At 44.5% G+C, this 12,182-nt stretch overlaps 1 protein-coding gene across 1 annotated transcript; it reads left to right on the plus strand.

Annotated features, from left to right (window-relative positions):
* Positions 1 to 2,455: 2,455 nt before the first annotated feature.
* Positions 2,456 to 3,037, plus strand: LOC123047238 (uncharacterized). The gene has a single exon (XM_044470737.1). The coding sequence runs from the start codon at positions 2,604 to 2,606 to the stop codon at positions 2,754 to 2,756; it is 153 nt and encodes a 50-aa protein (XP_044326672.1). The 5' UTR covers positions 2,456 to 2,603; the 3' UTR covers positions 2,757 to 3,037.
* Positions 3,038 to 12,182: the final 9,145 nt, after the last annotated feature.

Raw genomic sequence — 12,182 nt, forward strand, 5'->3', positions numbered from 1 at the left:
CTTTTCTCCAAAGCTGGGGGAGGGGGGGGGCACCGCCCCCCTCGGCCTCAACATAGCTCCGCCACTGCTCTCTTGTATATTTTTTTTGTATGCATTATGGTGAGGGGTATCGACGTCGTCCCCGGTCCCTCTTCCCAGCCGGCGGGAGGAGCGATCGAGCACCCACCGCCGATGTAGGGTGCGGATGCAGAGAGGATCGCATTGCTGAAGACCATGAACTACACAACACCGAACCTGGAGCAGGGATAGGCTGACAGGCGTGATTGTGAGATCTGCTTGGAGGACTTCGTCGAGGGCGAGTGTCGGTGTCAAAACCGGCGGATCTCGGGTAGGGGGTCCCGAACTGCGCGTCTAGGCGGATGGTAACAGGAGACAAGGGACACGATGTTTTATTGTATGAGATGATCATGTTTTGTAACCGAAGTTATCGGCAACTGGCAGGAGCCATATGGTTGTCGCTTTATTGTATGAAATGCAAACGCCCTGTAATTGCTTTACTTTATCACTAAGCGGTAGCGATAGTCGTAGAAGCAATAGATGGCGTAACAACAACGATGCTACGATGGAGATCAAGGTGTCGCCCCGGTGACGATGGTGATCACGACGGTGCTTTGGAGATGGAGATCACAAGCACAAGATGATGATGGCCATATCATATCACTTATATTGATTGAATATGATGTTTATCTTTTATACATCTTATTTTGCTTAGTTCGACGGTAGCTTTATAAGATGATCTCTCACTAAATTATTAAGAAGTGTTCTCCCTGACGATGATGATGATGATGAAAGTTTTGGCTATGAGTTTACATCACCCTCCTTGTCCATGTGCTTCCATGACTATTTTTTGAAAGGCCAAAGGTTGATGTTTCTCAAGAGAGGAACAATGTTCAGAGCTACGAGAGCAAAACGAGGCATAGAGGAACTTCCGCTGCCTCTACCGAACTACCAAACTCTGAAGAAAGGATAGAACAGGGGAGTTGGATCTCAGCGATACACCCGGCTGCCCTCCAAGATTTCATATCTTTGATCAAATTCGAACAACTCCAGGCCGCTGCAAGCGGTGGACGTTAGAGATTATAGCTTTGTGTGCTTTGATGGAGTCAGACCTGCTGGATGTGCTACTTGTGGCTGAGTCGACCGGCTGTTCATGCGACGAGATCATGGCGAACATGTTCTGAAGTACCCGTAGCCTCCGGGTGCCGCATTTCATGCACCACCGCCACAAAGTCTACCGCCACTCCGTCCTCCTGCACCTCCCTCGTCCGTGCATGCCGGCGCCGCCCCAATAACTTCCGCCGCCGGCATGCGGCTTAGCCGGCGCGACACCTCCTTCTTTCGCTCCCTCTCCGGTTCCTCCCGTCGTGGCCATCGGCGTGAGGAAGAAGACTGCCTACACCAGCCAGGCCGGTGCGGGTGAAGGCCCCGAGGAAGAAGGTGGTCGCGACAAGAGGCTGAGCTCCCTCTCCGCCTCTAGCCGGGCACATTCTACCCGATCGCGGCAACTCCGTCGGTCACGCCTACCAGGTGTTCGGTGAAACGCCCCGGAGGTAAAAAAAACTCTTTTGCTTGAAACGCTCTGATGATCTTTGCTTTGACCTTGAAGCACTTGTTTGGGCTATGCCCATTGAATTTTGTAGTGAAAACATGCGCTCAACATATACCGAAAATATTGGAGGAGAATGTGATGGATTTGAGTGCTCCCCTTGACGATTTCGATGCGCCTCAAGTGGAGCTCGAGGCGGAGGTGGATCAAGCGAATGACGGTGGTGATGAAGTGGAAGTGATTGAGGAGGCCGGGTATGATGCTAGGGTGGGGCGACCAGCAGCTACATGAAGACGAAGGATGTGTGCTTGATTCAAGCACGGTAGAGTGTGTCACTTGATGCGGTGGTCGACAACGATCAAAGCTTTGAAAATTATTGACAAAGTATGGAGGACAAGTACCACTAAATCCTGTCGTTCCCCTCCGGAACAAGGCACGGATTTAGCCATGCTCATAATGCACCCAAAGGGAAAAATCAAACAACCAACCTCTTATTGAAAAATCAACAAAATTTGCATGCACTAAAAGAACAAAAAATATTAGAAGAAATTGTTGATCTTATTTCCTTGATCTAATGAATTTTATATAGAGAACATATGGACTTGCACGCTTAAAAAAAAAACTAAAAGGAAAATGAAGAAGTATCTCGTATCTGCCGGATTGGTCCTGTGCTAGTGGACAAAACCAGCCGCTCTGCCGCAGAATAAACAAGATGAAACGTGAAAGAAAAAGATGAGACGTGATGGGCGGCTACCTGCACCGGGACGTCGACAGCGAGAGGTGCGGCGCAAGCAAGCAAACGTGGATCCGACAGCACCTGGTATCAGAAAAACCAGCGCCCACGGCTGCCTGTTTTGCTCAGGCTCTCCCATATATAACCCCCACTCCGGCACTCCTCCCATCAACACAAACGAGTATCAATTCAGTGAGATAGTTTAAGAAAATCTACTCTGTTCTTTCAGTACCGCAACTTCGCAAACCCACTACTACACAAGGATCACAAGTCAGTCTCCACTCTTCAGCAGCGCAGCAAGAACAAGGAGGAGGAGGAGAGACGATGGCTGGTCCGGCGAAGGCGTCGTGGATGGTGGCCATGAGCGTGGGCGCAGTCGAGGCACTCAAGGACCAGGTCGGGCTCTGCCGCTGGAACTACGCCCTAAGGTCCATCCACTGTGCAGCCAAGGCCAACGTCCGCAGCGGCGTCTCGTAGGGTAACAAGCAGCTGCCTGCCTCAGTGGCCGCCGTGGCAGAGAGGCGGCGAGCGGAGAAGGCTGAGGAGGGGCTGAGGACTGTCATGTACCTTAGCTGCTGGGGCCTAAATTAAGAGTGGTAGTAGCTAGGAGGGCTGTGTTTGTTGCAGCAAGCAACTTAGTATTAGTAAGCATCCATGGCCTGAGACTTGGCTCTGGTTGACCCCTGATCGGTTTGTAAAGATACACGACGATGATGATGATGCTGAAAATTTTGGCTATGAGTGCATAATTTATATCACCCTACTTGATCCATGTGCTTCAGTGGCTTTTTTGAAAGGCCAAAGGCCATTCTGTATGAAGAGGGGAAGAAAGTTCAGAGTTACACAGGGAGATTCAGTCAGCAGAGCGAGGTGTTCGATAGAAAACAGAGGAGCTTCAGCTGCCTGTACAGAACAGCCAAACTCTGAACAAAGGTAGAACAGTGAAAACCGAAAAGGAGTTCGATCTCAGACCTTGTCTGATCAATTCGAACACCTCAAGGTCGCTGCAATGGAGGCCGTTAGAGATTCTACGTTGTGTTCCTTCCAAACAATCATTCTTCCTTCCAAACAATCATTCTTCTAGTTTATTTTGACGTTGTATGCATTGCATTGGCTTCTATTGCTCGGAGTTGACTGTAAGTGTGTAACCACCCGCGGATCCGATCCATGTCATAGCGACGAGGTGGCAGGAGAGGAGGGTGAGACTTGGAGCATAGAAAGGAGATGGGCATTCAGATTTCACTCATCGCGTGCTTAAGGATGGCAATTTTATCCACAGGTACGGATACCCGCGGGTACCGTACCCACATGAGCAAGGTATGGACACATTTTTATACCCATGGGTAGTACCCATACCTATCTGTTAAGTTATGGGTAGGGTACGAGTATAGCATTGTACCCGCAGGTATACCCATATATACCATGCCCGTTTGTGAACTAATGTTAAGTTGTCATGATTAATCATTAACTTGTCATGTGACTTGTCTACTCCCATTAACGGTATACCCATACCCTACCCGCTTGTGAACTAATGTTAAGTTGTCATGAATTAATCATTAACTTGTCACGTGACTTGTCTACTCCCATTGACTTTTGAGTATGTTGTACTCATGTATCTGTTATTGAGCTGAGAGAATTGATCTTTTTTCATTAAACTTGCTATCAATGAGTGTAAAAATGTGAACAATTCATGTACTGTTTATTCTACCCGCCGGGTACCAAATGAGTACGGGTACCCATCGGGTATGGGTACGGCTAAGGTTTGATACCCATGGGTACGGGTATGGGTAGAATTTTGTACCACTGACTATACGGGTATGGGTATGGTATTACTATACCCTGCTCATACCCTACCCATTGCCATCCTTACGCTCCTCTGCTGTGGTGATCAGGTGTGACAAGGACGTCTTGCCCGACGAGATCGTTGGTGGCGAACGTGCTCTGCATTTCTTTGCTCTGCACTCTGCTGAACCGGCACGATGATATGTAAAAGGAATGTGATGAGAGCCATGACGTTAATAAGTTAACTAAACGTGTTTTCTGATCGGAGTGATGACTGACAGAGTGAGCGAGACACGATACTTTTTCATGAGCAAACGCTGACAGGAAGCAGACGGCCGGCCGGCTCCCGGCGGTATGGTGTAAACCATGGCCTCCGGCATCTGGTTTTCCCTGCCCGTCCGCGTCTCCTGAAGAGCATGTGGCCAAAAATCATAGTTAACCTACGTAAGTCCGACTAAACCGCGTTGCAGAAAGGATGATTGTTAGTCTAATCACTTGCCGATCCCAAGACGAGGAGGAGAAGACTCCGGTACGCGCTGCGTGCGTGCCTAGAGTGGACTAAATGAACTCAGTTGGAAGGTTTGCATAATGAGATATTAGAGCAAGTGGTACTACTCCCAGGCTCCCGGCAAGTGGATAACACACTGACTTCAGCACAGTGATAAGCTGACAGCAGCACACAACTTGCGGCACGCCGCATTTCCCAACCTTGGCGTCCGACAACAACCTGAGCCGCCAACCAAGGCACCCGGTTTAGGCCCACGAGTTCACAAACCACGCACGCGCAGGCCGCCCTTTCGTACGAGGCAGCTCGCGACGGCCAGGGCCAGCACGTACGGTTACATGCCGACATCGGCATCACCTATAAAACTACCAAGAGGAGCACCGCCATTTGGCAGGCAGCTGAGCACGCGCGCACACACACACAGCAACGAACGAAGCACTCTGCACTACTCACTCGAGCAAGGTTATACCTGGAATCGTGCAATTAGTCCTATGGCGAGCGGCGGCGGGAAGGCGACGGCTTCCTCCTGGGCGGCGGCGATGACCGTGGAATATAAGTCATTTCACAAAAATGTACTACTCCATTCGTTCATTTTTATAAGTCATTTCAAACAACTCAAAATAGGTTGTTTTGTATATTGTTTGAAATGTCTTCAAAGTTTTATAAAAGTGCACAGACGGAATACTAGTTCAGAATATACACAGCGACAGCCTATGAGCAGTACTTTGCCGACAACGACAGAACAAGGTAGCCTATGAACCAGTTTGAGCATCCCCAATCGATTGCGCTGGGTTCACTGAGGCAGCCACACTCCAGGTCTTGCATCCATTTGCTCCATCCGCTCAGAGACAATGCTCCCCTGTCAAACTGACTATTTCGGTCCACCTACACATGGCATGATAAGTTACATCTATTATGATTCACTAAGAACAAAATCATACACAAATTTCCTATATGGTGGAATGATGATGGTGGAGATAGCGGTGGAGGCAACACCAGTAGAGGTGATGGCACCGGCTCTACGGCCAGTGCGGGGCACCGACGGAGAGTCCTTCCTTATCTTGGACTTTCCTATATGGTGGAGTGATATTGCCGTGGCAATGGAGGTGTAGCAGTTCATGGTAGAACGTGTGGGGCGAATGATAGACGAGGGAGGCACCGGCTAGGGATGGTGTTGTACATATAGCCGGTCTCCATGGTCTCATGTACCTCCCCACCCCCCTTCCTTGATCCAAGGGCTCTAGAGAAGTCCCAACCCCTCCTAATACATTCCTTGATGGCCAATGATCCCGTAGGAACAAATGTGGATGAAATCAATGAAGAATCGCGGAAGTTACATGCAAATCCGCAGCCAGGGTCGGGCGGTACAACCATGCGCGATCATACCATGCACTTCTGGAATCTGCACGTTATCTTTCATATTTTGGTCATCATTTCCTTATATGAACTGCAATTTAGGCGTTCCTAGGCTCGTTGGAATTTATGGACGTGCCTGATAATCTCCTGATATTTGATTTTCAATTTGGGCTCGTTGGGAAATGTTTTTTTGGTTATACTCTCCAAAAAGCATGAATGTACTGCGTCTAATTTCTTGGGTTTGACCCCAACTTGGTCCATCATGCTAAGTCCACGGGGCTCCAATTAGATAAAAAAAAGTGCAACGGGGCTCCAATACACCTACATAGACAAAACAAAAACCAAGGGAAAACTAATGAAAATGAAACGTTAGGCAATGACCTCAATAAAATGCACAACAATTTTTTTATATGCAAAATTGACATGAAAATGGCTAGATGGATATGATATCAGAGATTTTGATACGAAAATGTGCAACAAGTGAGCTCTAAACCATGACACAAGACCCACTCATCATCAACTTGTACTACTTCCTGGACCTCCCTGACATCTCCATGGCTGGTGTGACCAACTCCACAAAGAAGATTGGTGAAGCATCTGCCGCCGCCATGGCTCTCACCTTTTCAACTCGAGAGTATGATTTGTTCATCGCTTATTTACTTATTCATGTGTTGACCATAATTGTTTTTTTAACACAGTACAGACGCAAACGCTCATACATATGTGCATACACTCACCCCTATGACCACACACACGCACACCCTACCCATATGAGCACCTTCGAGAGACTGAGCCGGCATACATTAACCCATCAATTTTGGATCCAATTCGGGATTTTTCTTGGGAAGTTTCGGGAAGAAATTGGAATGGAATAATATAGATTCATACAGAGGAAAAAGTTCTCTATTGATGCAAACGCTGTACCTAGAGGATAGGGATAGAGGAAGAGGGAAAATCGAAATGAAATAAATAAAGAATAAAGCCAAAAAAATAAGTCGAAGATAGAAGAGCCCAGATTCCAAATGAAGAAATGGAAACTCGAAAAGGATCCTTCTGATTCTCAAAGAATGACCAGCCAAAACTTTAGGAATTCCTTGATAGTTGGTATAAATTCGTAAGCCGGGTCGGCTGATACGCTTTAAAAAGGTTCTTGTTCTATATATTCCTTTTCTAGTCTTTCTCTTTTGATGTCGTAAAGTTGAAACCAAGAAATATCTGTTACGTTCCTGATGTTTCCAAACAGTTTCAATAAAACCCTCTCGTAGAAGTATTTTAACAATGTTTTCGGTAATATTTGTAGATACTACTCGAACTGTTCATTTCTTATTCATGTCCGCATTTCTTATAGAGGTTAGTAAATCAGCAATAGTGTCCTTGCCCATAAGACTCTAATTCTAGGTTCCTCCTGAAAGTACCAGAGACTCCTAAAGGCATACCATCAGAAAAGCTTCCTTGACCAATAGGGTAAATCAAGGAAACAGCAGTAGCAGCTGCAACAGGAGCTGAATATGCAACAGCAATCCAAGGACGCATACCCAAACGGAAACTAAGTTCCCACTCACGACCCATATAACAAGCGCTCTACTCTAAATCCATATGCTTTAAATGGATAAGAGAGATATGGATTTTCCGCTCAACTCAAATTGTATCCTTTTCCTTCTGCTTGGACACGAAGAGATATGAAATATTTGACTAAGACTGGATTTCATTCCACTTTCCTATTTCTGAACAACAACTTATGTTATCAACTATTTCGTGTTTTCAAAGTTATTTTATTAATTGTCTCATACCCTATTTTTGATTTCGATAGTATGGTGTAGTGTATCTTATGCAAAGGAATTCTAAGGTTTCTTTATTTTATTTTATTATGCAATAAGAAGAATTCTTCCATTTTCTTTTTCTTTAGTTGCGGGAAAACCCAAATTAAAACTTCTATTTTATAGCGAGCGCAATTTATAGTAAAAAATCCTGTATCCTTCCACTTAGATCAAAAGGAATTTTTCCACTAGAACTATGGAACCCCCGAGTGGTTGCGGTTGTACCTGTACTGCAGGAATACGAAAACTCTTTCTCAATCCTTTCGACCTTGGTTCCATAGGAGCAAGTCAGAAAGGTTGAGAAATAGAACCATCTGATTTGATTCGTTCCCAATAGCCATGAGATGATCATCTTAGGGTGATCCTTTTGTCAACCGATGCTCCTATTACACTCGTAGTCTCTGAAGGATGAGAACCCACTATGTAGCATCTACATCGATAATTCAAGCATTGTATACGTCATTAGTCTGATTCTTTGTAGGAACTACCCGTAATAACGAACTTGCAAAATGGATCTGTTTATCATAAAGAGATTCATTGTTCCTGACCCTGCTTCACCTTAATTGTTATTTGAACAAAAAGACCGTTTCTGTTTTTTTACAATAAACTCTTGCTTTGCCCAATAGAAACACAAACACTGCTTGAAAGAGTTGGAACTTCTTTTTTCTAACTTGCAGGAAACACCACATATGCTAGAGCATGCAAAATACATGGAGCCATGGAGATTGCGTCTCACCTTCTCAAGTCGTTGGAGCAGAGCAGTCTTAAACTGCCTGACTCCGCGACCGATAGAATTCTGATCTAGCCGGTGCGCCTTCTCGAATGCGTAAAACCGACCTATGTTCGCAGCAAAAAAAAAGTCTATGATGAATTTGGAAAACTCTCACTCTTACTCTATGGCTCGGACTTAATGGGGAAAGAAAACATCTTCCAGAATTTCTTTTTTGTTCAATTCTGGACAAAAAAGAAAAGGAAAAAAAGGAATTTATAGGGACAGTGTTACCCCCTATATCCCCTAGTTTATATTGTAGGAATAATAAAACAATTTAGCAGTCTGACACACTCATGTCCTTATTATCTTGAGATTTACGAAGTCACCGTAGGCACCTCATCGTTGACGGAAACGTCTCTTCCCACTAAAAGTGTGTCGCTAGAAATCCTGAATAACTGCTGCTATCATAGATTTAACTATGCTATGTCTAGTACGTCTCATACATTTATCTACCAATATGAGATTAATATTGTTAAAGTATCATCAGATTTATTTATGAATTAAATTAATCAGAAAACTGGTAATATACCCGGCATAGAAGGAGGAGGGTTTGAGGACTTTCATGTACCTCAGCTGTTGGGGCCCAAATTAGGATGGAGTGCTAGTACAAGGTTAGGGGTGGTGTGCTCGCTGCAGCAAGTAGTAGCAGCAGAACTTACAAATAGTTTCTTTTTCCTAAGTGGTGGCTAGGCATACACCTCCCCTCCAAGCATCACTTGTCAGTCTATGGATTCGCCTCCCCTCCACCTGCCTCTCCGGTGCTCGGTGGCATGAAGGAGAATCATGTCTCAATTTTGGTTAGTAGTTTAAGTTAAGGTTTCTAGTCCTCATAGGGGTGGCGTTCAGGCGGATTCAGCGTACAAGTGGGATACGAGAGAGGGGGAAGTTAAGATTACATGGACTTTGTCAGAAAGGTTGAACCTGAACCCTGTCGCTAACAACCTAATAAGTTTGTTTTGAAGGAACCATAAGTGATTTCTCCCTAATAAGTTTCTTCATTGCAGTCCCATTTGCAATTGTAGGTACGCCGCATAGAATGCACGCATGATGTTTTTGCATGAGAACCAATCATGTAGAAAACCAACACCGGAGCAAGACATACCGACTGCGGACCATCGAGGTATAGCCCTCTGGGAGAGAGAGACGACCTCAATGAACCATAGATTATCAACAAACACAACATGTAATGACCTTGAGATAAAGTAACAAAGACAATTGCAATTCCATCTCTTGAGAGGCAACACTAGCGAGCCACAACACCTGTTCTTCTCCCGTGCATGTCTCTTGCCTTCATGATGGAGGCAAGAAAAAACTCAGGATCAGGAGGGTGAATTCACATCTCACACACCACCTCCACCCTTTTCAACCCTACCACGGGGGGAAGTCTTGATCGGGTCAGAAATCCGGTTAGCCGGCAAGCTCCGACCACCCTAGCTCCAGCCCTCATGACCACAAGATGGATCATGAAGGGCAGAAGAGTAAAGACACGATCGGGTTTATTTGGAAGAAGGACATATATACAAGATCCAGGCCGCCCTCCCACTTACCACTAGCCATCATGGCTGTCGAAGATGGTGGGGAGGGAGTCAGAGTGGAAGGGGAAGGAAAGGAGGGCTCTCAAAATGTGTGCTGGCCAGAGCGAGAGCCATGCCATGGGGAGGCATAACATATTTGCCTTTCCAATTCTCGTCGAATGACCAACAATTTGGATTTCTTCCTAGGTCCATTGAAGCAAGAAAATTGAAAAATAGGTTAACTTTCTAACAAAAATACGAGTTCCTTCCAAGTAATTAACTAGATCAATAATATCGTAATAATTACTATTCCGATAAATAATTTTTCTCCACAAATCTTTGTTAAGATATTTGCTAGGCACATATATCATAGAACTCCGTATAAAAATATTTAAAGATAATACTAAATCAAACACATTGCATTATTTGTACATCTAAGTGACACAAAAATTAATATGTATATGAATGTTGACATACTATTTTTTTTTTCATTTTCTTACATCTAGATGTAATTTAACATAGTCGAAAACAAGTTTCTTAAAATAACATATATTGTGCAACAAAATGGAGTTAGTTAAACATTATAGTTATTTCAATTGTATAATAGTTACATTTAAGTTAATACTTGTGGTTTATGATGTCAGTATAACAGAGAAAATAGTTTAAAATTGTTTGGTAATGTTGTATCAAACCAAAAAAATGTATAGCTATTATGTTATTTTACTAAGTAAAAGTATTTAGTATAAATGGATAATAACCAAGTTTATAAACTATATGTCTAGTATACATGGAAGCAATCTCGTTGGACAAGGGAAACAAAATATTCTAGCTAGGAAGCAAATTCAAATTGCATTGGATTCACCACAGTTGGAAACAATTTTTCTCATATGGAAGCAAAATGCATGGCCCCTAATTACACGCAGCACTAACAGTAAGAATAGACGAGGTCATTGGAAGCAATTATTAGGGATTGTTTCCTAAAACGGTGCTTCCATTGCTAAAAAATGCTTCCAACCATGGAAACAAGAATATTTTTTGATATTCCATAGAAGCAGCATCGTGATGCTTTTGAAACAATGTATAATTAGACACAATCTTGTTGTGTTCACCAATTGATGGAAACATATAAAATAATGCATGTAAGATGGAAAAAAAATCCACATTGAAGCAGTTCCTTCGGAAGCAAAACTGAATAAAATTGGAAACAACATTTTTTGTAAGGCCACAAATTATATCGCGTACAATGCCAATTTTCTACAGTTATTACTCTCCTTACTGTCCCAAAATTGTTGGCTAAATATATGGAAAACCTTGAATTAATTTCCTAGATAACGGAAGTAATTATTAGCAAATCCCACGTAATCAGCTCCGGTAGGTTTTAATTTTAGAAACTGCACATGCGCAGGGGCCTGCTCATCTAGCGGCTATAGACACTTCCATCCAACGGCTTGCTACTGATCTGGTAGGAAGCTAGGATTAGTAGTCTGAGCCCTAGGAGTTCCCTTCATGTTTTTTTAGAGAAAAGGCCAGAGCTTAATGAGGGAGTCCTGGATTAGGGGGTGTCCGGATAGCCGAACTATCACCGTTGGCCGGACTCCTGGACTATGAAGATATAAGATTGAAGACTTCGTCCCGTGTCCGGATGGGACTTTCCTTGGCGTGGAAGGCAAGCTTGGCAATACGGATATGTAGATCTCCTACCATTGTAACCGACTCTGTGTAACCCTAACCCTCTCCGGTGTCTATATAAACCGGAGGGTTTTAGTCCGTAGGACGAACAACAACCATACCATAGGCTAGCTTCTAGGGTTTAGCCTCTTCGATCTCGTGGTAGATCTACTCTTGTACTACCCATATCATCAATATCAATCAATCAGGAGTAGGGTTTTACTTCCATCGAGATGGCCCGAACCTGGGTAAAAACATCATGTCCCTTGTCTCCTGTTACCATCCGCCTAGAGGCACAGTTCGGGACCCCCTACCCGAGATCCGCCGGTTTTGACACCGACATTGGTGCTTTCATTGAGAGTTCCTCTGTGTCATCATCTTTAGGCCCGATGGCTCCTTCGATCATCAACAACGACGTGGTCCAGGGTGAGACTTTTCTCCCCGGACAGATCTTCGTATTCGGCGGCTTTGCACCGCGGGCCAATTCGC

Source organism: Triticum aestivum, chromosome 2B (genome assembly GCF_018294505.1).
Source record: "Triticum aestivum cultivar Chinese Spring chromosome 2B, IWGSC CS RefSeq v2.1, whole genome shotgun sequence".
Classification (NCBI taxonomy): Eukaryota; Viridiplantae; Streptophyta; class Magnoliopsida; order Poales; family Poaceae; genus Triticum; species Triticum aestivum.